At 41.3% G+C, this 25,476-nt stretch overlaps 1 protein-coding gene across 1 annotated transcript in view; it reads left to right on the forward strand.

The window, feature by feature from the left end:
- CAST (calpastatin) overlaps positions 1-25,476 on the forward strand; it is a 52,127-nt gene that overhangs the window by 13,670 nt on the left and 12,981 nt on the right. The window contains exons 4-15 of the mRNA XM_054517958.1: positions 14,852-14,911; positions 19,178-19,228; positions 19,497-19,553; positions 19,782-19,898; positions 20,921-21,013; positions 21,549-21,650; positions 22,205-22,285; positions 22,376-22,429; positions 23,042-23,137; positions 23,283-23,378; positions 24,081-24,179; positions 25,328-25,411. Coding sequence (XP_054373933.1) covers positions 14,852-14,911; positions 19,178-19,228; positions 19,497-19,553; positions 19,782-19,898; positions 20,921-21,013; positions 21,549-21,650; positions 22,205-22,285; positions 22,376-22,429; positions 23,042-23,137; positions 23,283-23,378; positions 24,081-24,179; positions 25,328-25,411 — 990 coding nt within the window. The remainder of the gene's footprint in view (positions 1-14,851; positions 14,912-19,177; positions 19,229-19,496; positions 19,554-19,781; positions 19,899-20,920; positions 21,014-21,548; positions 21,651-22,204; positions 22,286-22,375; positions 22,430-23,041; positions 23,138-23,282; positions 23,379-24,080; positions 24,180-25,327; positions 25,412-25,476) is intronic.

The following is a 25,476-nucleotide window of genomic DNA, read 5'->3' on the forward strand; positions in this document are numbered from 1 at the left end:
ATTTCTCAACCCACCTTCACTCCCATGTGTGAGCCAGGGGCTTTCCAGCTCCTCAGTTCACACCCAAGATGTGGAGCTGGCTGAGAGGGGTCCAGAGATCCACCACAGTGTTCCATGTCTGGAGGGAGCCTGTTCATGGGAGGATCCTAACAGCAGGAAGTTGTTTCTGCTTTTGAATGGGATTTTTTTACTTTCTCAATCAGTGCTTTTGTAACATAATACACCTAAAGATATCTGCATTCTTCCTAAGTAATTTATTTTTCCTTTATACTCAGTGAGAGAGGAGACAAAGATATAAATTCTGTTGTCCCTTTGTTTCAGTGTTTCTATCTATTACTAAAAACAGCCCAACATTTGTAATTATTTTTCTTTCTAGTCCTTGCACTTTGCCAAGGTTTACTCCCCCTAGTCAACATGGATGTCACCAGCTCCACAGTCCCAGGGATGCTTACATCTAATTTGCTGACTAACACATTTAACTTTTTTTTTTCCAGTATATGTTCTTTGTATGATAAGTAGAAAGAAGTTTTATGTGTGGAAGGCACAATTCATACATGCTATTAAGCCTAGGAACTGGAAGTTAGTGTCATGAAAATAATGCAATGGAATTGCCAGGAATTGCCCTATATTAGGTTTTGGCAACTTAGATTGTGTATTTTAGCAGTACTCTCCATTTTCTGTGACATTCCAGCATGCTTACTGGATTCTGTACTATGATTTTGTACTAGGATTATGTACTATGAAAATACTCACCTCATACTATCTAATATTGACTTTTAATCAGTAGCTAATTCAAGTTCAGCCTTTTCAGTTCCCACTCAGCCATTTCCACCTTTTTTCACTTAGGCTAAATCATGTGTTAATTGTAACTTTTACTCTCAACAATCTCTTGTGATCCTCTAGTGTTACTTAAAATACAGGAAAACTCAGAGATTTATTGTAGTTTTTGCCACCTGTACCTTTTTTCAAGCCATTTGTCTGGCTGTTTTCTTTTCTGCATTTAATTTTGTCTCTAAAAATATCTATTGAAAACAATAATTTTGCAGGGTTTTGGTTTTTTTTTTTTTAAACAGGAATTTTACAGGAAGGGAAGTATTTCTTGAAAAGTCAAGGCAGTACTTTCTGCTTTCCTGCAAAACCAGATCAAATATTTTAGTGCAGTAAGAAATACTCCACCAGTTTTTGGACAGTTTGTGACTGCTGTTTCTCCTATTATTTATTTCCCCCTGATGTAGCTTTAATAATTCTGCTGGTCAGTAGTACTTACTTGCCATTACTTATCCCAGATAAATTTCTAAATCCTTACCAGAGGCAAGGGAGGTGGGATTGTTAAGTTACTCCAGCTCACGCTTTTTATTTTTTTTAACCAATTCCTACCTTATGGTGAAATTAAACTGAAGAGCCAAGAGGGGGTTTGCTGCCTCCACAACAGACCTGAGTAATTTTTCCTTCAGCTGGAAAGTCATAATGACTGATGGCTTGTTTCTTCTGAGCTTTCTGGCTTTCAGATGCAGGAGCTTGTGTGTGGTGAAGGATTGTCACTGTGTCTGATTGTTCAAGGGAGGGCACTCAGCTGCCTGGCTCTGTTTTCATACACTGTCCATCAGAAATGCAGTTCTCCGTGGCTTCATTTTACCCCCCCCCGCCCGTGCTCTCCGTTGTGTCACTCTGGAGTTCCTGGAATTGCAGGCAGTGTTTAGTCACTGCCTCTGCTCCCTGTGTTCTTGCAGGGGTGTTAATTGTCAGCCTAAGTGTCCCTGTGGTGCAAGTGCTGCCCCTCCTGCCTCCTCCTCTGCACTAAGGCCACTCAGGAGGCTCAGTCAGCAGCCTGGACGTGCCCAGTTTTTGTGTGACTCAAACCCAAATGGATAATTCAGAGAGGCTGCACTGAGGCAGGTGTTCTGACCCCTTTGTTTCTGTGACAAACCTTTCTTTCCTCTTTGACGGGGGAGTGCTGTTGGACTGCTGCTTTGCACCAGGGTGGGTTTTCAGTGAGCTCCTGGCTTGGCAGATAGATGGAGTGAAAAGGGAGGGTCAGGTAAGGCTGTCATCATCAGGAATGTTTACTGGGTTGCCTAAGAGCAGCCCCTTCCATGCTCACACTGGCTGCCAAGGTGCACAAACCAGGGCATGGCTGCCAGGATTAGCAGGCGGCAGTGGGGAGGAAAAACTGAACTCAACCTCCTCCCTCTCCTGCCAGCGCTGCTGTGTTCTCTTTCACAACCTTTAATGAAGATTTTGCCAGTTCCACAGCCAGCAGGAAGGCCAATTTCCACCTCAGTGTTCAATCGTGTCTATTAATAGAAGGCACTAATACTTGAACACAGCTGGATCCAGCCACCCTTCCTGGATCTTTGTGTTCTTATATGGTATTTCTGCTGATAACAGATGGAGTTTTTGCTGCTTTTTATGTAGCAGATTTTTTGCATTGCACCTAATGAGTAATTATTTTCTTTTTCTGGCTGGCTGCTATGGCTTGGAGAAGTGAGAATCTGTATTACTTTCCTGGCCTATTGAAGCAGTGCTGGGAGAGCTCAACAACAGTGGTGGAAATGCAGTAATAATTATTTGTTATTTCCAATTTTCAGAGGAAGCTTCTTGACCTTAATGATTTAAGAAATTTAAGGTTAGTTACTTTTAGCTGGCACCCAAATTAACATTGTTTTAAAAAGGAATTCTTTCTGTTTTCTCATGCAACAAACAAGAAAACAAGGCAAAAGAAGAGAAGTTGATAAGTATCTTTGAGTGAAATTCCTACTATTTTTGCAGCAGGCAAATTTATCTAGTTTATCATCAAAAGTGACACCTACTGTCAGTGGTTTTTTTTCTGCTACACACCTTATTAACTGCCACCAAATTTTTATTTTGTGAGCTTTGCAGAGGCACCTTATTGTGAAGGAAGAAATTTTTGAGCATAAGGCATCTGAAGTCACAGGATTGTTTGGGAATGTCCACAGAGATGCATAAATTTATTCTTACATCCCCAGTCATATTGCGAAGGTTGGAAAGGCTACCTCTAAAATTTGAGATTATTCAGAAAAATAACAATTCAGGCTACCTGAGGACTTAGTTTCCATGTTCTCTCCGGGGTAGGTGTGTCTCATGACACAGATTCACAATTTATAGGTGTCCTGCAGCAGGGCTGTGGCAAATCATGGGGCTCTTCCTGGAAGTTGCCCCCAGAGCTGCTGGCAGCACGTGAAAATCAGGAGGGCTATGCCTGTGTGGAGAACAGTGCTGGCTCTCTTGGTGGCAGAGGCACGCTAAAAATAGGCCTAAACATTAAAAATTGGAAGCTGCTGGAGTACAAAAGGTGGTGCGTGGTGCATGGAAGAGCTGGCTTTGTGTAAAGATACAGGATTTGCAACTTGTAGAGCTGTGCAGTGGTCAAAATAGCACAAACCCTTTCACAAAGAAAAAATTCTATACTTCACTCAGAAATGGGATATCTCCTTCAAAAGTCTGCAGATGCTTGTCCCTTTCTAATTCCCTAGCAGGTCTGACTTATTTCTTATTATTTGCTCTAGATAAAGGGCAATACAGAGGCTATTATGAAAAAGTGACTGAAGGTTTTGTTAGTGGCACAGGGCTTTTTCTTTAAAAAAAAAAGAAAACAAACTCTCCCATAATACCACAGGTATTGAGAATTTGATGATATGGCAAAAAGAAATTCAAGAGCAGATCACTATTAGTATTTCAAGAAGTACCCATTAATTTCTAAACTAATAGAGATCATTTGGGTTTGTGTTATGCTTAAAAATAACCCTCCTCAGTCAGGTTTAGGCCTTAAGTGGCCAAACCCATCTCAATTACTTTCAATTAGTAACATCCATGTACTCAGAGAGTCTGGGTAATCAGTCCAAATTTAGAGACTGTAAACTTGTAATGGGGCCGAGGGGAAATGAGCAGGTTCCTCCCCTCGGCACCAGCGCTGAGAAACCAAAAGGTGGGAGGCAAATACTGCATTTTGGATGCTGAATTTAGCCTCACCCCTTGCTTTTGCTGCGTGGTGACAGCTCAGTGACAGCTGTCCCTGCTGGGGCACCCTGGTCAGGCCAGCTCCAGGAGGAGCAGCAGGACTGGCTCTGCTCACTGTGGCTGAGTGTGGGAGCCCAAACCTGCAGGTCTGGGTGCCCTCCCTGTGCTGCTGGGTGGGGATTGTGTGGCTCAGCACTCAGGCTTGCCGAGGGCTTGGCTTGGCCAGCAGCTCCCGGAAGCCACAGCCCCAGCCCCAGCGAGGAGCAGCCGTGTCCTTGCAGCAGAACAGGAGCCACACGTCCACCAAGTGAGTCACCTGTTCCTGCTTCGCTGTCCTGCTGCCCCTGCGTGAGGTTTGTTCTGTTCATGTTGCAGTTTTCTTTCTTTTTTTTCTTTTTTTTCTTTCTTTTCTTTTTTTTTTTTTTTTTTTTTTTTTGTGGGTCGTTTTCTGCCCTTTCTCCCCCTCTTCTGGGAATTCTGCAGGCTGAGATAACACCGGCTGCCAGCTCCGGGGCTTTCTGGCCGTGCCTCCCCTGTCAAGCAGGCTTGAGGCATTCCAGAGCAGCGTGTAGTTAGTAAGCTTTTGAATTTATTTGCTTGAATATACTGGAAACAGCCTTTTCATTCACCACGTGACACAGCGGTTTGGAGAAGAGAGGGACAAGGAAGAGCAAGCTTTGAAAGCAGTGTCTAAGTTGTTCTGTATTTACATTTTGTTTTGGGGCGGGGTTGGTGTTTCTTCCTTGCTCACAGCCCACGCTGTTCTGACTTCCAAGACCTGTGTGATTTTTTTTTTTTTTTGGCATACTAATGCAGAGCCTGTAAGCCTGTGCAGAGTATTGCATAGTCAGGGTGTGGTGATCTGCAAGAGCAACTTCTTGTTTGAACTGTGCTCAGTTATCAGTAGTTTATTGCACTTAAAAATATATGTTTTAGATATGTTTTAGCATATCTAAAATATACTAAAACATCTGGAAAAAAATAATACTTTTCAATGAATGGTATTGTTTCTGGAGTAGTGAAAATTAGATAGGTAGACATTGCCTAATTAATGCCACTATTTGGTTATTGCTGGTAATATTGTCTCTCCTTTGGACACAGTTAAAGTAGTGCATGAAATAGCCCAGAATTTTTAAACACTGCAGACACCTCTGTTGAGTTCTTGATCTCTTTTCTTTTTCTTTTTTTTTTTTTTTTGGTAACTATTTTCCTCAGTGTTGTTTTTTTTTTTTTTTAAATATATATTTATATAATAAAATTTATAATAGCTACTTCTGCATTTCTGCATTAGACTTTCTCTTTTCTAGACTAACATTTGTTACACTCAGTCTTTTATATAACAGTGCTTTCTTGAGTGCTTTTTTGGTTTGGGGCTTTGGGTTTTTTGGGTTTTGGGGTTTTTTTTGTTTCCTTTGTGTGGTTAAATACATGGGGTATGTAGAGCTTGCAGAAAATTCTGTTTCTGATCTTGGAGTTGCAGACATGAGTTCCATGACCAGTTTTTCCTCACAGCTCTGGTTGTACAGCTTTGCACGTTAGGGGGACACTCCCAGTTTGTGTTCTGGGCAAGGCTGTGCTGCCCTGGTGCCCCATGGAGGACTGGGAGTGAGGGTAGAGAAGAAACTTCTATCTCCAGAAAGCAAAGGAGCTGTTTTTTCCCTGAGTTGATCTCCAGCCTCTCCACTGTCAGCATTTCTGCCCTTTGTTTCCCTGAGAGGAGGATCCTTGTGCTCATTAAAACTTCGGGTCTTTGTCCAGAGTCTCTTCTGCCAAAGGGAGAACCTGGCATGGAGACGGGGAGGGTGGCAGCTTTCAGCACTCTTTGGGAGCTCCTCAAGTCTCAGAAACCCTGCTGGCTTTATGGAAGAAGTCAGGTCTGTGCCTGCCTTTATGCCATGCTCAGCACAAGTGCTGGAACCACCTAGAAAATGAACATTTTTGATCCCCAGGAGGGAAGACCGCTGTGAGGCAGGATAAAACCTCAACAAAGTGGAGATTTCATATTTTTTAACTGAACCATAATGCAGTTATTCCTCCAGAGCATGCTGAAGGCCCTTTTGAAGTGATTTTAAGTTGAAGCCAATGCTGAAGCAAGAAGTGCCCCAATCTGCCTCTTTTTAAGTGGAAATAATAAAACAATGTTGAAATTTTCTAAAATTATGTAAAAACAAAGCCCAATGACCCACCACCACCCCTGGTTATGCAGTGTTGCCCTTGGATGATATTTTACCAGCCAAGCTCTATTAAGATTCCCTGACTTGGTAGTTTTTATTTATTCTTCTGTGTTCTCCATTCATTCTGGTAGCCACGTGTGTGTCAGTCCATACAGCCACTCAGGAATATTTTTTTCTTTCCATTTTCTCTGCATTCTGGGAGTGAAAAACAAATTTCCTCTTCTGAGTGCTGCTCTTACATTGGGTATTGCCTGGCTTGATTGCTTCAGTGGAAATAATCAAGTTCATAACCTCAGAGACTTTTAGCCTCAAGATGAAGTTGTGTTTTACGTAACTTCAGTGTCTTTTCCAGCCTCCCCCTTTAGGGAGCACTGCTTCTGTTTGTGGCTCCCTGCTTCTGTTTGTGGCTCCCCTTTGCATCCCAGGCCTGCAGAGCAGAGTGTGGCGTGACACTGCAGACCAAGTGACACAAATCCTAGCTGAGCTCAGCGTGGCATGTGGCTGGCACCTAATCTCCTGTTTTCCTGGTGTTTATTTGTCAGCCTGCAGCTTGCTGCTGCAGACAGCTGTGGAATGTTCCTGGTGTTTGAAACAGCGTGCAGAGAATGGAAACTGTTGGCTGGAGAAGTTGCAGCTAAATGCTCACATGAGGTGAAATTGAAAAGAGGATTTTTGAGCTGCCCACAAAAGCAGGGGAGCTCTTCTGCAGTGACCAGCTCAGACATTACTGTAAATCCTCTCTTGTGCAGAGTGGGAACCTGAGAAGAGGCTTGACAGGACTGGGGCACTGCTTCTAATATCTGAATATGACTGAGTGAAAGTGAAATTTCAGTGTGTGCCAGCTTGTAGTTTATTGTCACAGAAACAGGAAGTTTCCAGGAGGAGGTAATTGAAGAGCATGTCTTAAGGAGAAATAAGAATGAGGAGTTTAAAGCTGATTAATTTAAAGTTGATTAGTTAGTTTAAAGTTGATTACTTTAAAAAAACCAAGGATTGTTCAGCCTGAGATACTGAAGTGGTCTGTTTGCAGACACAGAGAATGTGAAGGCAGAGGATGAAGGCTGCTACCCTGTTTGGAATATTCTGACTTTGTTTCCAGATCACTTCCAATATCATGGAAGGATATTAAATAGAAATTGCCTTTGTATAGAGTAAAGTCTTTAAAGCAGTAAGCCAAGCTGCATGCTGGAGTCTAAGTAATTCCTCATGGCCACAAATTGAACTGTGAGTATGTAAAGTTCTTGCTGTATAAATATTGTGCATGACCTGTGATCAGCTAGCAAACTCTTTCCCTCTGCTTTCAGAAAAAGCAAACAGGCACAGTGCTTCTTGGGATACTTATAAATTTTTTTGACAATTCTAACTTCCTGCATAAAAGTGAGCATAAACTGAGGCATTGGAAGTTAGAGTGAAATAGTACAAAAAATACTTAAAGTGAATTGTCATTGACTGGCCTCAGTTGTGGTTTTTTCCAGCATAAAGCTGTTTCAGAGTCTTAAGAGTTGCTAAAATAAAGGAAAACAAACATGCCAGTATTAAGCCTTGAATTAGATTGCTGCAATCCAGACATCTTAAAACAGACATCTCAGCTAAAGGTGGTTTGGCAGTTTCTAGGAGGTGTGAAGCCTTGTTTTACACTGTGGTAAATATAATACTGGTCTTACTCACTGATTTGCATGTTAACATTTCATTTAGTGTGATCAAATTCAAATGCAAACAGGTTGCTTCTAAAAACACTGCTTAAAAACCTGTTGCATTAAATTTGAGTGGTGTGGTTAACCACCTTTAGCTGATGCATAAAATTCAGTAGTGAAGTATTGAAGAGTTTCATCTCTGTACCAGAATGGCAGAAATTTTATTCTGATATTCAAGGTGAAAGAAACCAGTGAATCTGTGTAATGGAAGTTGTCTGGCTCAATGTTCCATAAGCATCAATAAATGTAGCAGCACCTGAGGCCATATAAGAGTCTTTACAAGCTAATCAGCACCTCAGTCTCCTGGTTCAAGCCCATTCCTTTAAAAAATTGTCATGTTTTTGTTTCATGAGGAAATGGCCGTATTTCCCCTGTGTCTTTTACCATCTTTAAATGGTGGTTGTTCTTGCTTCTGGGTATAAATTAATAATTGTTGCAAATGCTTGTTCTGCGTGGTGAGAAAATGGCAGAATAATGAAATTTTAGGGTTATTCTTTTGCATGATAGTAGCTGCAGAAATTTGAACTATAATGGTAGTAATAGATTGTAGATATTTTTTGGTTATATTCACACCAGCTGAATTTATGAATGCTAAAAGCATAAGGAAGCATCTCTACAGACAACTACATAAGTGTCTGAATAATACACAGGTACTAACTAGAAACCTGCATCCTGCTCTCCCATTTCATTGGGTTCTTAGTATTAAGCCTCCACAAAATTTTCTGAGAGCTTGAAATCTTGAGAAGAATATTGTTTTCTTGATTGATGTGGGTATTTTTTATCTTTCTCTTAAAAAGCTGTTGTTTTTCTTAGAAATATAATAGCAGACCTGCATATAAAAGCAGTGGTTGCAAAATAGTAGAATAGTTCTAAAATTACTTGGGATGGAAAATGACACAGGAGCACTCAAAGTTGTAATATTTAAACTCAGCTGTTATAGATACTGTAGCAATAAAAGATATATAAAGAGTTAATGCTTAATCTTTTTTCCCACTTTAAGTCACTGCACCTCTGACATGATGTGGAGCTTTAAATATACATGTTTATAGATTTATGTATTTATTTGTCCATGTGCATGCACACCCCCTTGGTGCTATCCCTGTCCCACTTTTTGCCTCCCGTGTGTGTGTCCAGGGATGGGAGGGCTGCACAGCCCTTGCCACACATCATCAAAGCCAGTGAGAGGTTTAACCTCTTAACAGCTCAAGTGGTATTTCACACCTCAGCGAAATAACCCATTATTTTTCACAATGGTTCTCTGAAGAGCTTTTGCGGCCCACATCTTACAAGCGCCATTAATTAAAGCTCGGTATTAGGGCCATTCATGGAGAGAAGCAGCCACTCACAGGCAGGTAGATTAGGTTTTCCCTTGCATTACACACCCTGTGAGTTAGTAGTTGTGAAATCATAGGTGTTGTGAGCTCCCAGCCTGAGGAGCAGCCCCAGCTCAGTCATATCAAAAGGGTGTGATCCCCCAAGAGAACTTGGGTAGCTCTTCACTCCTCTGTTCTAGACTGAGTTCAGCTAGATCACTCTAAAAAGGTTTGTACAAGCTCCCCCAAAAGCTGCTGGAGCTGGAGGTGCCTCATTTATCCAGGTAACCTTTGCCTCAGAGTGACTCTTCTCTCCAGAAGGAAGATCTCTGAGCACAGACCTGAAAGATCCTTTATTAAAGGCTAAGTCACTTCTTTGTTTCCCATTTTCTTGGGGCCCTGACTAGAGTACAAAGCATCAGGTACTGACTCACCTTTTCCTGCCACTAATTCCCTCATACATACTTTTTCTTAATTTTTCCCCCTAAACCTGTCCTCATATCTTTCAATATTCATCTCTGCTGCAGTGTGATGGCGAAAATTGTGCTAGCACTTGACCTAGGGAAGCTTAAGCCAAAGAGGTTGGAAGTTACATTTTACATTCATATTTATGTTGTCACAGCAACAGATTGCTTTTCCCCAGATTACTCTTCCCTTGTTTGTTTTTGGTAGGAGAATCTCAGTCTGTGACATTATGGCCTTTGCATGTTTTTGTCAGTATTGCTGACCCTGTCTAGAAGGGTCTGGTGTTGTTTCGGATTTTTGTGTTGCTGCCTTCAGCCTACCACCAGTGTCAGAGATCAGGAGCATTGCTTTATTCAGCGGTCTGAGAGCAAGATTGTAACCCAGTGTTACAGACCAATTTCTCCATTTCATTTGAGAAAATGTCACCTCAAGTAAAGTGAAAAGTTGCACTGACAGTGTGTCCTCCTCTGGAGGTTTGTTGCTTTATTCTTGTTGATTCTTATTTATCTCCTTGTTGCCTGCCATCTCAGCATTTCTGTATGGGTTTCTTGCTAAACGTTTGCAGCATCTCTTCTGGTTTTGAAGAGCCCCACCTGGTGCATTGTGCTCTTTTCTGAGGTTGGGCAATGACCTTCCCCAGCCTGATGAATCTTACAAATTTCCAGAATTTATGATATTAGTTGATGTTACCTCTCACTGTACTTGGGGTATTTTCAATGATTTTTAGGTCTGTGAAACTGAGGGCACTCATGGATTTATTTACCTCTTGTTTTATTTTTTCAGAGGGCATCTGCATCCAGTTCTCTGAGCTGTTCAAATTTTTAATTTTGATGTTATCACCGTTATTTTCTTCTTCTCCTGTTGCACTTTCCATTTTTCATGCAGATTTCTGTAACACTTACAGTGAGATCAGATAACCAATTTTTGATTGTTTTGTTTTGTTAACCCACTGCTTGGCTTCTGTGACAGTTCTCTTTCAACCAGCACGAATATTGCCCTGCTAACTTGACAAATGAGTTTCCAAGGGTATTCCTTCTCTTAATTCTGTCAAATTAGATCTCATCTCTCTTAATCAGTCCTTTCTGGAAAGCCCTTCTCTTTACTCAAGAGCACCTGAGGTCCTTTGGTCAGCTCCTGTGCAAAGACTGATATTACCCCACACTGCAGGGGTAATTAACAGGGATCAGTCTTTTCCTAATTAGTACTGTCCTGTAACCTCTTCCCTGCATGTTGAGTCCCTGCTGTGGTGGTCTTGGTGGTCTTAGGCAGGGAGCAGCTCCTGGTGGGCCATCAGTGGTCATGGATGCTGTGGATTTCCCTCCCAGCTGACACAAGAGTGATGAGGTCTCTGGTGTCGAGATGACCCTGAAGTGTTGGAAAGTCTCTTTTTCCCAGCCCTGAGACCAAAGAAGAGGACAGGATTCCTTGGCTCTGGTTCTCAAGGTTGTTTATTTACTCTTATCTAATACATTGTCTTTCTGACCCGCTGAGGTCTGTCCAGCAGGCCGGGTTGAGGCACACAGACCACCCTCAGGACAAGTGTTAGCTTTTTATACTAAAAACTACGTGTATATTATTTGCAATAATTTTCCCATACCCATCACCTATGTTACACAGTCTGTCTCTACTCTAAACCAATCCAGAAGTGCCACCATCACAGCAGAAGATGGAGGCTAAGAAGAAGAAGGAGAAAGACAGAACATGCCCAGATTCCTCCATCTTGCCTCTTGAACCCCCATTCTAAAAACCCCAAAATTCTACTTTTTCACCCTGTGATAAATTCACCATCATTCTATCCAAACTCTTGTGGCTTGTAACTCCTCACACAAAGTTGGTAATTGTTTCCATGGGCTGAAATGGAAGGCCCAGGTGTCTTTGACTCCGTGCCAAGGTCTCTGAGCCCCCTGCCAGGATCTGGAGTCCTCCAGGGCACCCAGAGGAATTTCCTGGGTTCTGACACAAGAGCTGTATGTTAGCCGTCCCCCAGGCTGGGATCCCTCCTGCACCTCACACAAAGGGCACCAGGGCTGGCACAGCAGCCTCCAGTGTCGGAACTCAGTGCATCCCTCCGGGTGTCCAGAGCTGCTGAGGACCCTGCTGGGGGGCTCAGAGACCCTGGCACGCAGCCCAGAGCACCTGGGGATTTGATTGTGACCCCTGGAGCAGGTTGCCAACTTTGTATGAGGACCTGAAAGTCACAGAGGTTTGAATGGTGTAATAATAAAATGATCACAGGGTGAAAATGTGGATTTTAGGATTTTTGGTATGGGGGTTATGGGGACAAGATGGAGGAACTTGGGTGTGTCCAGCCTTTCTTCTTCTTCTTCTTCTTGTTCTCCATTTTCTGCAGTGCTGTTGGCACTTTGGGATTGGTTTAGAGTAGAAGTGCACTGTCTAACACAGGTGATAGGTATTGGGAATTGAGTGTAAATATGTTACACATAGTTTGTAGTATAAAAGGACAACACCGCCTCGGGGGCGGTCAGAGTGCCTGTGGCTGCCCTGCTGAGCAGATCTTGGCTGGGCAGAGAGAAAATTTTATAGGTAAGAATTAATAAACAACATCAAGACTGAAAAGTGAAGAGTCCAGACTCATTCTTGAGTGGCGTGGGCCGAAGCAGAGACACCCTGCACATCTCGGGGCAGCAACTAACAACAGCAACCCGAGACTCCAGAACCCATGCCTGGTTTCAGGCATCACCCACGGGGGGAGCAGCTGCAGGAAGAGAGGAACCAGCACTGATTATGCTGGTTCTCCCCTCCTCTGACAGCTCAGAGGGCACCCCACTCTCCCTTTGCAGTATCTCCTGACATTCTCTGCCTCCTGGTCTGGTTAAACCCTCACTGTTTGACCCCCCAGCCTTGCTGTGAGGGGCTGAGCACGCCAGGGTGCGAGCAGGGTGTGCCACAGCCACACAACAAAAACCTCCTCCTGCCTCAGGAGGGTTTTGTTGCCAGGTTGCCAGGCAGCACTTCACTATTTACCTGCACAGCTGACACACGTCCTGGTGTTGCTTCACGCCTCCTGCAGTCCCTCTGGGCAGCTGTGGCAGAAACATCTGGGCACATCTGGTGGCAGAGCAGGGTCCTGGGGACAGGAGCACCAGAGCAACGTGGGGTAAGAGGTCGATCCCAGAGCCAGGCTGGTGGTGACAAGGTTGCACAGTGGTGACCACACCAGACAGAGGGCTTGGAGCTCTTGGCATTGTCAGTCTGGCTGCAAACCCTGCTGGCTGAAGGGCTGGCTAAACAAGGACCCTGCTTCTTCCCTGGAGTGGCTCTTTTTGGGGAGAGAGTGGGAAATTGTGGGTCTTTATTGTGGGATAGTGGGGGAAGTGAAGCAACGTGCTCTGTGGTGGTCCCTGTGCTCTTCCCACCTGTCCTGTGCTCTCTTCCAACCTGTCCTGCTTTCCTCTGGCTCCTCAGGGCTTTGTTCCCCTGATTGTCCCCAGGGAGGGTGGCTTGGTGTCCTCCACAGCCCCTGGTCAGCAGCTGTGCATTGAGCTGCTTTCTATTTTCAGGCTGCTCCTCTTCCTCCATGAGTACCTCCCTTCTTCACCTCTTTGCTTCTGCTGGTCACTGCCCTCCAGCTGGACAGGGCAGGAAGAAGCAGATGGGATTTTGGGAAGTTTTCACTCATCCTTGCAGGTTGTGGTGATGCTGCTGTGCTGGGACATGTGAAAAAAGAATTTTTCAGTGCATTTTAAGACAGTGGCTTGGTAGGAGTTTTCTGAAGGCTGGAAGGGAGAAGGGCTCAGATAAATGTTTTCATTATTAAACAGACAGGGACTATGGTGACTAATAAGAAGGTGTAGAACAGATACCTACTTGTTAGTCATGCAGAAGGAATTCAGATTAATTTCTTGCTGAGGAAAGAAAAGGAGAGGAAAACTGTTAAAGAGCAAATTAAGAAAAAATACCTGATGGTGGTAGTGTAAATAGCTTAAATGGTTATAAAAACTTCATTTTTCTGCCCTGATGTAGGAGGCTCTTTACATTCCTATGTTCATCTCCACCCATTTAAAAGTAGTCAATCTGTAGGTATATAGAAGCAGCAATTATTTCTTTACTTTTCTGCAGTGTGACAACTGCAGATTCTCTATAATATATATTTGGAACGATTAAACCTCTTACTGAGGTGTGTGAAACACCAGCTAAGCTGGTGGGGAGACCATGCTGTTGTTGTCATAGTGTGTATTTTAAATTCTGTACAGCTTTTCTCTTATTGCTGAGAAATCCTTGTGCTGCAAAAAATTAGGGAAATTCAATTTTTCCATGTGGAAGTAAGGGCCACCCTGGGGTCTAGGAGTGTTGGCTTCTGTTAATTCAAACTGTGTGTGTGTGTGTTTTCATACTTCAAGTAGCACCGTAAACAGAGACAATGTAAAAAAATGGATAGAAAAGAGAAAAAGTTAAAAAAATTGATAAATTGTGCTGTAAATTTAAATGTGATGTAATAACGTGTTACTGTGACAGAGATGGCAAATCACAGAATCATAGAATACAGCTTTGAGCACATGCAAAAATACAAAATACACCTTTAAGCAGAGGAGCATAAAGCAGGGATAGAGGAGTAGTGTTACTTCTTTATAAAGTATTGATGAGACAGCTGGAATGTTCTGGGCTTTGAAGTTTGATACAGCCACAACAGCAACGCACCATGGTGGTTTTGGATTGGCATCCCTGAAGCCAGGAGAACAGACCATATCCTCTGTGGGGTTCCAAAAAGGTCAGATGATATATAGGAACACTGAGGGACATGTGCTGCTCACATATTGACTACTCCTTTTTGTCTTGACGTATCTGACTTTGATACTTTAAATGTATTAAATGTTTTCTGTAAGAAAACACTAAATCCAAAGGCACAATTTTTGTTTAAAAAAATTTAAAAGGAAGCGTGGATGAATCCTGCAAAGTAAGTATATGTGCTTCAGTGTGAGAGCAGGATTTGAGTTTGTCTTGGTACTTGCTGGAAAATTTGCTGTCAGTGCATGTCAGAGGAGAAAATATAATGTTTAAAGAAGGTCTGTGGGCATCAGCACAGTTCTACAAGGATGTATTGTAGAAATACAGGTCAGGCAAAAGATCTCAAATAATAACTCTCATTTTCAGAAATAATTTATTCTTAATTTTCATCCAGATAACAAGTGAATTCAGATTCTTTATGCTTGCTTGCTACAAGTATTTATTACAAAAGTAAAGTTTGTTTTTTTTATTTTCCTCTTAGAAGCAGTCTCCTTCTGTGGATGCATCAAAACCACAAATTATGAAGCCATCTGAAACTAGGGTAAGAATTTCAGGAGGAAATCATGCTTGCATGGCACATGTGTAAAGCCATGGCATTTAATTTTTTAACATATGGGTCTATTTATTCTTCAGCACCACCAAACTTAAATTTATGCCATGGAATGGCTTCATACGAAATTTAACTTTTAACACTTTGATACTGAGTAACTTTACCCATATTTCTTATCGTAGCTTAGTTTCGTCTGCCAAAAAAAAAAAAACCCAAAAAAAAAACCACCTCAAACCTAAAAAAGTGCTATTCAAAGCAACTAGAGGTTTTTGCAACAGCAATAAAAAGAAAATTAATTGCAATGTTAAATTTTAGCTCTGTCAGTTTTGTGACATGTGTATAGCTCCCCCCAGTGTAACTGCTGGGTCATTTACCTGGTGATGATTTTTCACATACTCAACCAAGCCAGGATGAGCCTCAGCTTTCTCTGTACGTAGAGTTGCATCTTCTCGTTAATCTCCTGTGTTTCTCTGTCTGACAGCTCCCCTGCCTTTGCCCTTCACGCTTGTTCTGTCTTGTTTTGTGACTGGGGCTTCCTCAGTGTCAGGGCTGTGTCATCAGTCCCGTCCTTTGCTTGTTAGGAGAGAGTCATCGTCCTCACGTTGCCTAACAGGAGTTACCTGTGTTGTTCAAACAAATGATTAATGCTTCTCCCCCCACCTCTTCCATTTTCCACAGCCATAACTGCAGAACCAACAAAAGCTGGATGCCAGAGCAGGCCAGCAGGGACTTGTGTGGTGGAAAAGGCTCGGGCTGCCTGAACCTTGTGTAAATGCCAGAAAAGGGGTGCATAGAGGGGTGAGGGTGGGAGAGGTCCCTGTGGGTGCTCTGGTGCAGGCAGAGACAGCTCTGCAGGTAAATGGCCCTGCTGGAGGCCCTGCCAGGCACCTTTTGGGCATCTACAGCGTGTTGGCACAGTCAGAGCTGAGGTCTCGTTACCGTCACAGTGATTATTTTTTTTCCGTTTGTCAAATGGGAAGTTTCTTTGTGATAACCTTTTCCTCTTGTTCATTCTGGCCTGCATCCCCATCTCTGCATTAGCCATTACATTTCACTCAGCCTTTTAAAACCCTTTTCCTCCATGCACACGTACATCTCAGAGCTGAATGGCAATTAAGCAAATTTTCCATTTGTGCACCATCATCATTACTCACAAATGAAGGCATCTGCCAACATCTGGTTTCTCCTCCCTGTTGTGTTTGTGGGCAAACTCATTTGTGTCATGTTCATTACTGCTGTGGTTCTCCATATGGTCTAACCCAGACAGCTATGGTCTTTCCCTACTTGAAATTTAAAACAACTCTCAGAAGAATGTGGTAAATGAGCCAAAAATAGAGTAGCAAAGGCATGCTTCAGCACTGTAAGGCTGGTAAACACAAATCCCTTTGAAACAGTGGCCTGCATTTGCATGTGTAACATAATTAATGTTTTCTCTTAATGTCTGTTGCATTATTAATGTCTTTCTCCTGCTGGATTAAACAAGTCATTTGCATTTTTGACAGTAGACTTCTTTCAAAAGAAGTAAGGTTGCTGAGTCACTTCAATTTTCTAGTCCTAAATTTCTTGCAAATTAACAGATCTTTCCCAATTGCCTGCTATAACCACATCTCATTTGTCCTTCCTGAAGTCTCTCCAGTGTTCCACTGCTCTTAAACATGCTCTGGATCCCTCCTCAACCTCCAGTGAACCCTCAGAGTTGTGCCCTCTCTGAGAAAGCCCTGAGTTCACTGTGGCAGAGGAAGGAATGTGGACTTTCTTGTTCTGTGGGCAAAGCCTGAGGTTAGGTGGACATTTTGGAGGACCAGGGAGTAGAGCCAGCACTCTGTGGATTTGGCAGGGTTGGAGCAGACAGGGTGCTGCCACTGCCACTGTCACCATCACGTCCCCTTCAGCTGCCTTCCTTTCGCACACGTTTGTGCAACTGCACTGTGAACCAGGGAACCAGCGAAAAAATTGTTGTTTTTCATTTCCAGACCATTTCAGTGAGTTTGAAATGCATCCTGCTGGATCCTGGCACAGTGCAGGTGGAAGTAGGCAGTTGAAGGCAGAGAAAAACATCTTTTTCTCCACAGGAATTCAGTGCACGCCATCAGCTGATGCCATGGCTTCAGTCTGTGGCTGCTCACAGCTGACTCTGTTTAAAGGATGGCTGAACAATTCCTCTGAATGGATAGTCTCATGCTAAAATTGTTGGTTTGATTACTTGTTTTTTAGTCTAATTTTTTTAAAAATTGTATTTGAACTTTTTGATTGCTAAAAGTGTATCTAAATTGATGTGCCTCTGTGTGTGAGCAGGTGTTTATAATAATGTGTTTTATTGTGGCCTCAGCTTTTGTGTGCAAGACTTGAATCATATCCTTGCCCATATGGGTCTGTTTATTCTTCAGCTTCACCAAACATAAATTCATAGTATGGTTAATTCTGCATCTTTTAAAATTTATTACAAAAGGATAGTGAATGATGCATACCTCACACAGAACGTGCATAAAGTATTCAGTAAAATAATATTTACAGTATTAAAAAGAAGACTCCCAGTTGTTCATAACTGGTTTGGCAAGTTGAGATTTTGTATTCAATGTTCTGTACAGGTGTTGTTGGGTGTGGGCAGAAGTGCAAGTACATGTATTTTATGGTCCTGCAAAAATAAGGTGCGTTTAGTTTTCTTCTGAAAGGGAGATAAGAAAAACCTGAATTTGTACTCTGACAGCAGGGTGCTTAGAATCCTGAGCAAACAGTAGTCACAGAGCAAGAAGAGTCAAACTCTGTATTTTTTGTACTTCATCTCTGCACTTCTGTCACATTTTTTGCATCTTGCTGCTGAAGGACACCTTGTGTCTGATTGACTCTTTGCTATAGATGTTACAGAAACACACCCAACCTTAATTTATCTTATAAACTATGAAAATTTTGGATTATCCTTTCATTACAGGATTATTTCTTGTACAGGTACAAACATGGATGTGTGTCTTTGAGTTTGCAGTTGTCATTAATAAGGACACACAAATGGGAGCATATAAAGCATGACTGAACCTGAGTTACTGTGCTTTAATCAGGCTTTAGGCATCAAGACAAAATATAAAGCAGGGAGTTTAGGGAGAAGGTGGGAATCTGTCACCTTTAGTGAAATATTTACCTTTAATATCTTTTTCTCACTTTGAGAATTTTTGCTTCTCCCTCTCCATCAATGTTTCCCCTTTTGTGTGTGGAGGTGTGTCCCTCAAAGCTTCAAGACCTTCGCCAGGATTATGCCCAGGCATCTGCATTTAATGTGTGCTCAGGGTTTCCCAGCCAAGTGTCTGCAGTTCAGTGTGGGGGTGTGAATACTTGCGTAACAAAATGTAAACAAACTTAGCAAATTTCTCTGCGTGGTCAGCCAGAAAGCGGAAGCTGGGTGATTCTAAGTGGTAATGAATGTTTGGCAGATGAAAGGCTCTTTCTGTCTTGCTCATCGTGCAGCTGAAGCAGCAAGAAAAAATAGGGAGAAAAATATGATGAGGATGCTGGGTTTCTCCCTTCTCAACAGACATAACAATTCTATAATTTTTCTTTTTCACTTCTTACTGTTGTAATTTATTGCTTGCTGTACTTTGACTGGATTAATCACAGGAATTGGTTCTGTGGCATGGCTGCAGAAGGTTTTCAGGTGTAAGCTCTGGAAGTGCAGTCGTGTAATATTATCCTAGCCAGACTGTCCAGCTCTGTTGTAAAATAAGAGTATTAGGAGGTTACAGAGGAAAGAAAAAATACAAAATTTCAGCTGTATAGTATAAGGATATTAACTGAACATACCTCATCCTGTGTATGTGCTGTTGAATCTAAGTAATTAATGTCTTTTGCATCAAGACTACATGTATTTTTATAATTACGTACTTTGCAATTATAATTATTTTATTGATAAATTAGTGAAAAATAATGCATTTATTTATAATCCATAGAATCTAAATAATATTTGAGGCTATTTCAGAAATTGCTACTGGCAATTTGGGTTTGGTTTCAAACTGGTTATTGTATTTTAACATCTTCCCCTGTCTGAGGAATGAGTGTGTTTGTGGATGTGGATGTTTGCACACATCTGAGTGCTCTTAAATCACTGGTGGCCTCTGTTAGGATGTTGTGAACTGCAAGATTAGTGTGTAGTAGTTAGACAGCATGTGTGCTGACAAGTGTGAACCTGTCTGATCATCTCCTTTACATAATCTGATCCTCTGCAAATAACCATGCATACTAATCTCTGCATAAATGATGTTTATGTTTCAGTCTGCACCGACAACCCAAGCAGGAACTGAAAAAAACACCCAGTCAGACAAGGTAAATACCTACCTTTCACCTTTGCAGAACTGCTGCACTTTGGTCTTTTACTAACTTTGAAAAAAGAGGCCGAACTCTTGGCTATTTCTGTGTCACATGAAACTGGTGTATGACCAGTGACATATCTGTGCATAAACTTCAGAACAGCCCAAGAAGTGTCCTCTTAACCATCTTGTTAGATCTGTCTTGTGTTGTTTGGACTAGCATGGGTCATGTTCTTTAGCACTGAGTGGTGGAAATGGTAAATTATCTCAATATTTTATGACAGCCAGCAGACTCTCAAAATAAACAGCTGTCTGAAGAGAAGCAAAAGGAACCCAATGATGTAAGTGGTATAATTTCGACCTTCCTCTCTGTCTCTCTCTGTCTGTATCTCTGTATCTCTGTCTCTCTTTGAATTTTTTAATGAGCGTTTCTTCTGGCATTTTAATCTTACTTTTAATAAGGGTTTCTTCTGGTACTTTACTTCTGTCTTTCATTTAAAAAAAAATAGTTTGAAAAAACAAAAAGCCAGTCCTCCGTATCCAGTGATAATAGTTTATCTCTTACACAGGGAAAAAACCAAACCACACCTACTGTGTCAACAGCTTCTAAACCAAATAACACAGGAAAAGTAATTACAACTCAGGCTGGCCAGCCTCCAGCAGCAACCTCAACAGAGATACCAAAGGTATTGTAGAAACACAACCAGTTTTTATTATTTAAGTTAATTTTTAATATTTTCTTGAGGGAGTGTTAGGAATCCACATCACTATGGATTGTTTAGCTGAGTATTGTCAAGTGAGACTTTTGGGCCCCCAAAAATCACAGTGAGCTTAAGCTTTTGGCCAAGGAAATAACAGTAAGAACATCACAGTTTTAGGCCTGTTTCTGCGTGTTTGGGGCTCTTCTGTTTTTCTCTCAGTTTTTTTTTAAGCTCCTTGTAGCTTCACAGCTGTCATTGGTTCTTTGTCAGGCTCTTCCCTTGCCCCCTCACTGCAACGTTGGCTCCAAATTTAGCAGGTCAGCCTTGAATGCAAGGCTCTGAAAAAAATTAAAGTGAGGAAGGCTGGGAAAAAAAGCTGGGGAGAGGTCATTTCCACAGGGTAAATGAAGAGAAAATGTGAAGGAAAAGTGGTGGCATCAGGATGTGGATGTTTTGGTCTTCTAGTGTGCACACTTCCCGTGTCAAGGCTGGGGTAACACAAGGGCTCCTGCAGCTCTGGTAAAACACCCATATTTTTAGCAGTAAATGGCAGTGTCCATAATGCAGAAGTCTGCATTTTGTGTGCTGGTGTTGCCCCTCCACCTCCCTGCCTGCAGCAGTTTTCACCCCACTTGCTTGAGCACCTTTTGCTGCTGGGGTTTAATGGTGCACTGAGAGCTACCAGAAGTAAATGACAGCTTTCCAAAGAGACTTGGAAGGGGCCTCAAAGTCTTTCCTGCCCTGCAGATTTCTTTCACTGGCAGAATAAAAGAAGGAGGTAGAGTGCTTAAAATAGGAAGCTTTCTTTCCCATAGCAGAATCTCATTGGAAACAGAGCTTTTATGGTGGTAGCTCACTCTACCCAAACATCTGGGTGCTGTGCATTAGAACCAGCCAGTTCCTGAGTCAGAAAGACTGTGCACAGCCTCAGCATTAGATGTTTTATTCTGTTTTAACACTGATATAAGCTATCTCTTAATTTTTCTCTTTTTCTTCTCCGGCAAAAGTCCAAGGAGATGTCCACGGTGGCCGGTGCAGCTGCTGGGACAGGCACAGCTGGTGCAAGTGTGGTTGCTGCTGCCGACAAATCAAGTACTGAGGTTAGTACACATAGCCCCAGACAAAGGGTTCCCCTGTAATAATGTCTCAGAGGGTGCTTCTCTCTCTGAAATACTTCAATTTTGGGAAAAAATAAAAAGAATGGGTAACTGCTGAAGTACTGATACATCCTCAGTTTATGTGTGATGGTGGAGAGCCATCTGCAGGAAGAAGTGAAAAACAACTGGTATGTTATTTGTGTTTTGTTAAATAAGATTTCTTTAGAAGCTAGCTTAAAATTATACAAGCTTAAAATCAGTTACTACCTATTTCAGTTATATTTGAATATATATGTGTATCCACTGATACACAAATAAAAATATAAATAAAATAAATAAATAAAACACCTTGTTAATGACACTGGAGAACTGAGTTTAGAACCATTCTCACTGAAAAATTTGGCAAGTACACATCCTGCTGAAAGAAAGCTTTTAGGTTTGTTTCTAGGAGTATTCTACAGATTCACCAAATGCTTCAGGTTTTTTTTTCCTCCTGTGTACCTTTGTAACCTCTGTAATGGTTTGCTTATTTTTTTAGCCTGGTATGGATGAGTCAGCACTTGATAGCCTAATAGATACCCTTGGTGGACCTGAGGAAGATGTGCCTACTACTCCTGTTTACACTGGCCCAGAAATTACGGTATTTTACACTTCACATTCTTATTTCTTAGAAGATTCATCCCTAAATTGCATCTGTAGTTGGTCTTCACTGTGTTGATCCAGGATCTGTGAAGGGTTAAAACAGAGTGTGCACAGTTACGTATTAATGTTGGTTTTGTAAATATAGAAATGACACAGTTTTGGGAATTTGTTGAAGAATGCATAACTTTCTAAGTCTGAATGGGACAATCATATAGAAAGGATTAGATTACAAGCTTAATGGCTCAGTAAAACATGACAAAAATGTTGGAATACATAAATATTTAAAAAGCAGTGTAGGTTCAGCAATACATCCTATGGTCTGAGACACTGAAATAGCTTAAATTAGGAATCTGGGAATGTTCTGCTGGATGATGACCTCTGTTGAAGCAGGTGAGGAGGCATGTGCATGACAGTAGGTACTGAAAGACCCTATAGTGTCCCAGTCAATGTTTGAATTTTCTTTTTGGTGGTATTGCTGTAGGTGGCTCTATCAGAAATTTATTTCTGATAAAGAGCAGTACACAAACGTTAATGTGGGAATTATTTTCACAGGAAGATATATATTCAAGATACTTGGAAGAATTGGGCAAACGGGAAGGTAGTCTCCCTCCAGAGTATGTTAAACTGTTGAAGGTGAGTTAAATAGTAATACATTCTTCATGTGTGTCTGTAATATTGGATATTTCTGTTTCCCACTTACTACAAAATTAATTCTCACTTTAGAGCAAAGGATATGGCAAAGACGTGGTCCCCCCGAAACCGAATGAGCAAGATGAAGTAAGACCTTTTTTTTTTTAATATACTGGAAGGTGAAAATAACCCAGTTATCACTGAATTCCTAGGAAAATATAAACGTTGCCTGTTCTCCAAAAGTCTCAGGCAATGACAGGGGGATGTGGGATGCCAAATAACCTAGCTACTGATAAAAATAAATAGAGCTTGGCACAGATGTTTTTAATAAAACTGTAGGAATTTTCACAATGCTGAAGCTGAAATGAGTCAAATAAATGTTTACAGAAATATTGGGCATAAAATAACAAAGAAATATTGGGCATAAAATAACAAAGGGGAGATACTCCTGCAAGCAGGAGTCTCTCTTAATGCCTTCAGCAAAGACTACTTGTATTTCTACACTTGGCCAGAGATTTCTGTCAGCCAGCATAATTTTGCTGGTTGGGAAGTCTGACACACTAAAAATAAAAGCTTATCTGAGACATGAATCAACCAGTGGGGGTGAGCACCTTTATTTTCTGTTGTGTCAGGAACTTGTGCCAGTGAGGTCACTGTGTGAGTAATTGTGGGACACACTCAGGCTGTAAACTGAGCTTGGCCCATGATGATATTTGAAGTTTCTCATGGTCATAACTTGGTTTGCAATTCCTTGCTCAGAAGCCAATGACGGATGATGAGCTTGCAGAGGCCCTCTCATCTGACTTCACCTGCAGTGCTGATTCTGCTCAGGAGAAGAAGACAAATCTGACAGAGGTACTGACACTTTCCTTGCCACTGCATGCATTTATTGTGTGGAAAAATTGACACTGCTATCATAATATTTCATATTAAAGTAGGTAAAATTTCCTGCTTCTTTTCTATATTTACAAATTTGCCTATAATTTCATCTCACTTGCAGAACCCAAATAAAGAAGAAGAAATTGTGGAAGCACAAGCAGCAAGTTCAGTTAAGACCTCAGTTCCTCCTAAGGAGAAGAAAACAAAATCAAAAGAGGTATGCATAATCCTTCTTTCACTGGTTACCTTATAATTAAAATTTACAGGCATATGCTGCTCTTATGTGTTTTTGTTCTTGTAAAATCTTGAAGATTCCCATTTTCAATTGTAAATCCTCTTTGTTATAGAAAATATAGGAATAACAAGAAATGCCATTGCCCAGATTCCATTGTGCCTTAAAGATCTTACTTTAGTGTATCAGATGATTTTCCTTCTGGATTCTGAGGAATAACTATGGTACTTCTCACTAGAGGAAGTAGAGTAGAAATATTTGTAGGAAAATTTTCTTAGCTCTGTGATCTGTGTTTAAAACTTGGATATGATGTAACTTTCTCATGGTTTATGAACCTTCTGTTTTTTCCCTCTGAACAGAGCAAGTGTGACCTTACACTTTTTCAGTTTGCCAAGTCAAAGCATATGAGAATTGTGTTAGATAACATTGTGACACTGTGGTTTTTGGGGTTTTTTTTTATTTCCTTTTTCTTTTTCATTCTTTCCTTAAGAAAAGCCTTGTGTCTGACTAAAGTTGTGCTAATTCTGTCACGTAATTTGGTGTTAAGTTAATTGGGTAAAGCCAAACTAAAATGACCAATCTAGTGCTGGCTGTTTTCTTCATATACAACATAAAACTACTTGAGGTAAAAACCCGTGCCAGTTTAAAGAAATTACAAAGTAGTTTAAACATTTTCTCAAAATACAGGAAATGAACAATGATGCAATGGATGCTCTTCTTGATACTCTTGGAGGCCCTGAACCTGAACCTGAAGAAGATCCTACCCCTATTGCAGAGGTGTCAGAGGTAACACCTCACTCCTTTTTTACCCTGGCTTCCAGGCTCTGGCTGTGGAATCCTGAGTTTCTTTGTTAGGCACTGGACAAATATGCAAAATAACAAGAAAGGGACTTTGATGTCAAAGGCCTAAGGAATGTGTGAGCCTTCAGTGATTGAGAAAATCTAAAACATTCAGAATCCCAAGTGGATACAGGTGGAGTTGAACATAGTAAGGTGGTCTGGAAAATTATGAGCATGTAATTTGTTTGCTTAAACAAGCAAACATACATATATACATACATACATTCATGGGTAGATACAGCTCTGTTTTAGTTTTCTTTTCCCCAGCACTCTATACAATTTATAGCAAGCTTTCATTTTGCACATATTTGCTGTTTGACTTCCAGTGTGTGTGCTCCTTTTTCCTTCAACTCCATTATCTTTCTAATTTGAGTCTTGCCTTCACTATCTTTTGGGAGTTTTGTTTTTCCACAACAGATAGAATTTAAACAGTTGCCCTGTGTTTTCATGTTAAGCTTTAACTTTTTGGTTTAATTTTGCAAACTCTGTCTATAACAATAGTTAGAGAAGGTTTTTTCCTGTCTTCACTTATAGCTCAGACCAAGCAAGCAATGGGGAAATAGTAAAAAATCTTCTGTTGCTGAGCCAAATTTTGACTAAAAAAGAGCTTCTTGTGTTGCAGATTTAGTCACTCTGGGCCTTCAGATAACTTAGCAGATGCATTTCTTCATTAATGAGGCCCAGAGAATTAAAAACTTTGTTTTGGTGCCAGTGATGGAAAAAGACACAGAATTATGGGTTCTGTAATCAGAGTGCTGAAGTGCAAGAAAACCTGACAATTTTGTACACGCAAAAATTCTAAAAGTGCCTGCCACAAAGAGCTCTGAATGCTGTCCAGAGTTTTTTAGGATTTAAAATAATTTAGTTGTTTTCACATATGGCATTGAATCTTAAACCATTATGATATTACTACAGACATTTGATTGGAATAAATTGAGGGATTTTAGTATCTTACTACACAGAATAATTTCATCTGATGCCAGTCCTTTTGTACACAGTAGGCCGGAGAATCCTGATAGTGGAGTTGTGTAAAGGGAGCTTTTATTTTAATTTCTTTAAGTGGTTTTGGTTTTTTAATGTTGTTTCTTTTCAAGGCAAAAGCCAAAGAGAAAAAGGAACAAAAGGCTGGAGAGCGTGATGATACAATACCTCCAGAGTACAGGTTAACACCAGAGTTGGTAAGTTTTTCATACCTCCATTGCTTTGCAGGCAGGGCACTCTGCCTGACACTTTCTTTCATTAC

Source organism: Molothrus ater, chromosome Z (genome assembly GCF_012460135.2).
Source record: "Molothrus ater isolate BHLD 08-10-18 breed brown headed cowbird chromosome Z, BPBGC_Mater_1.1, whole genome shotgun sequence".
NCBI lineage: Eukaryota > Metazoa > Chordata > Aves > Passeriformes > Icteridae > Molothrus > Molothrus ater.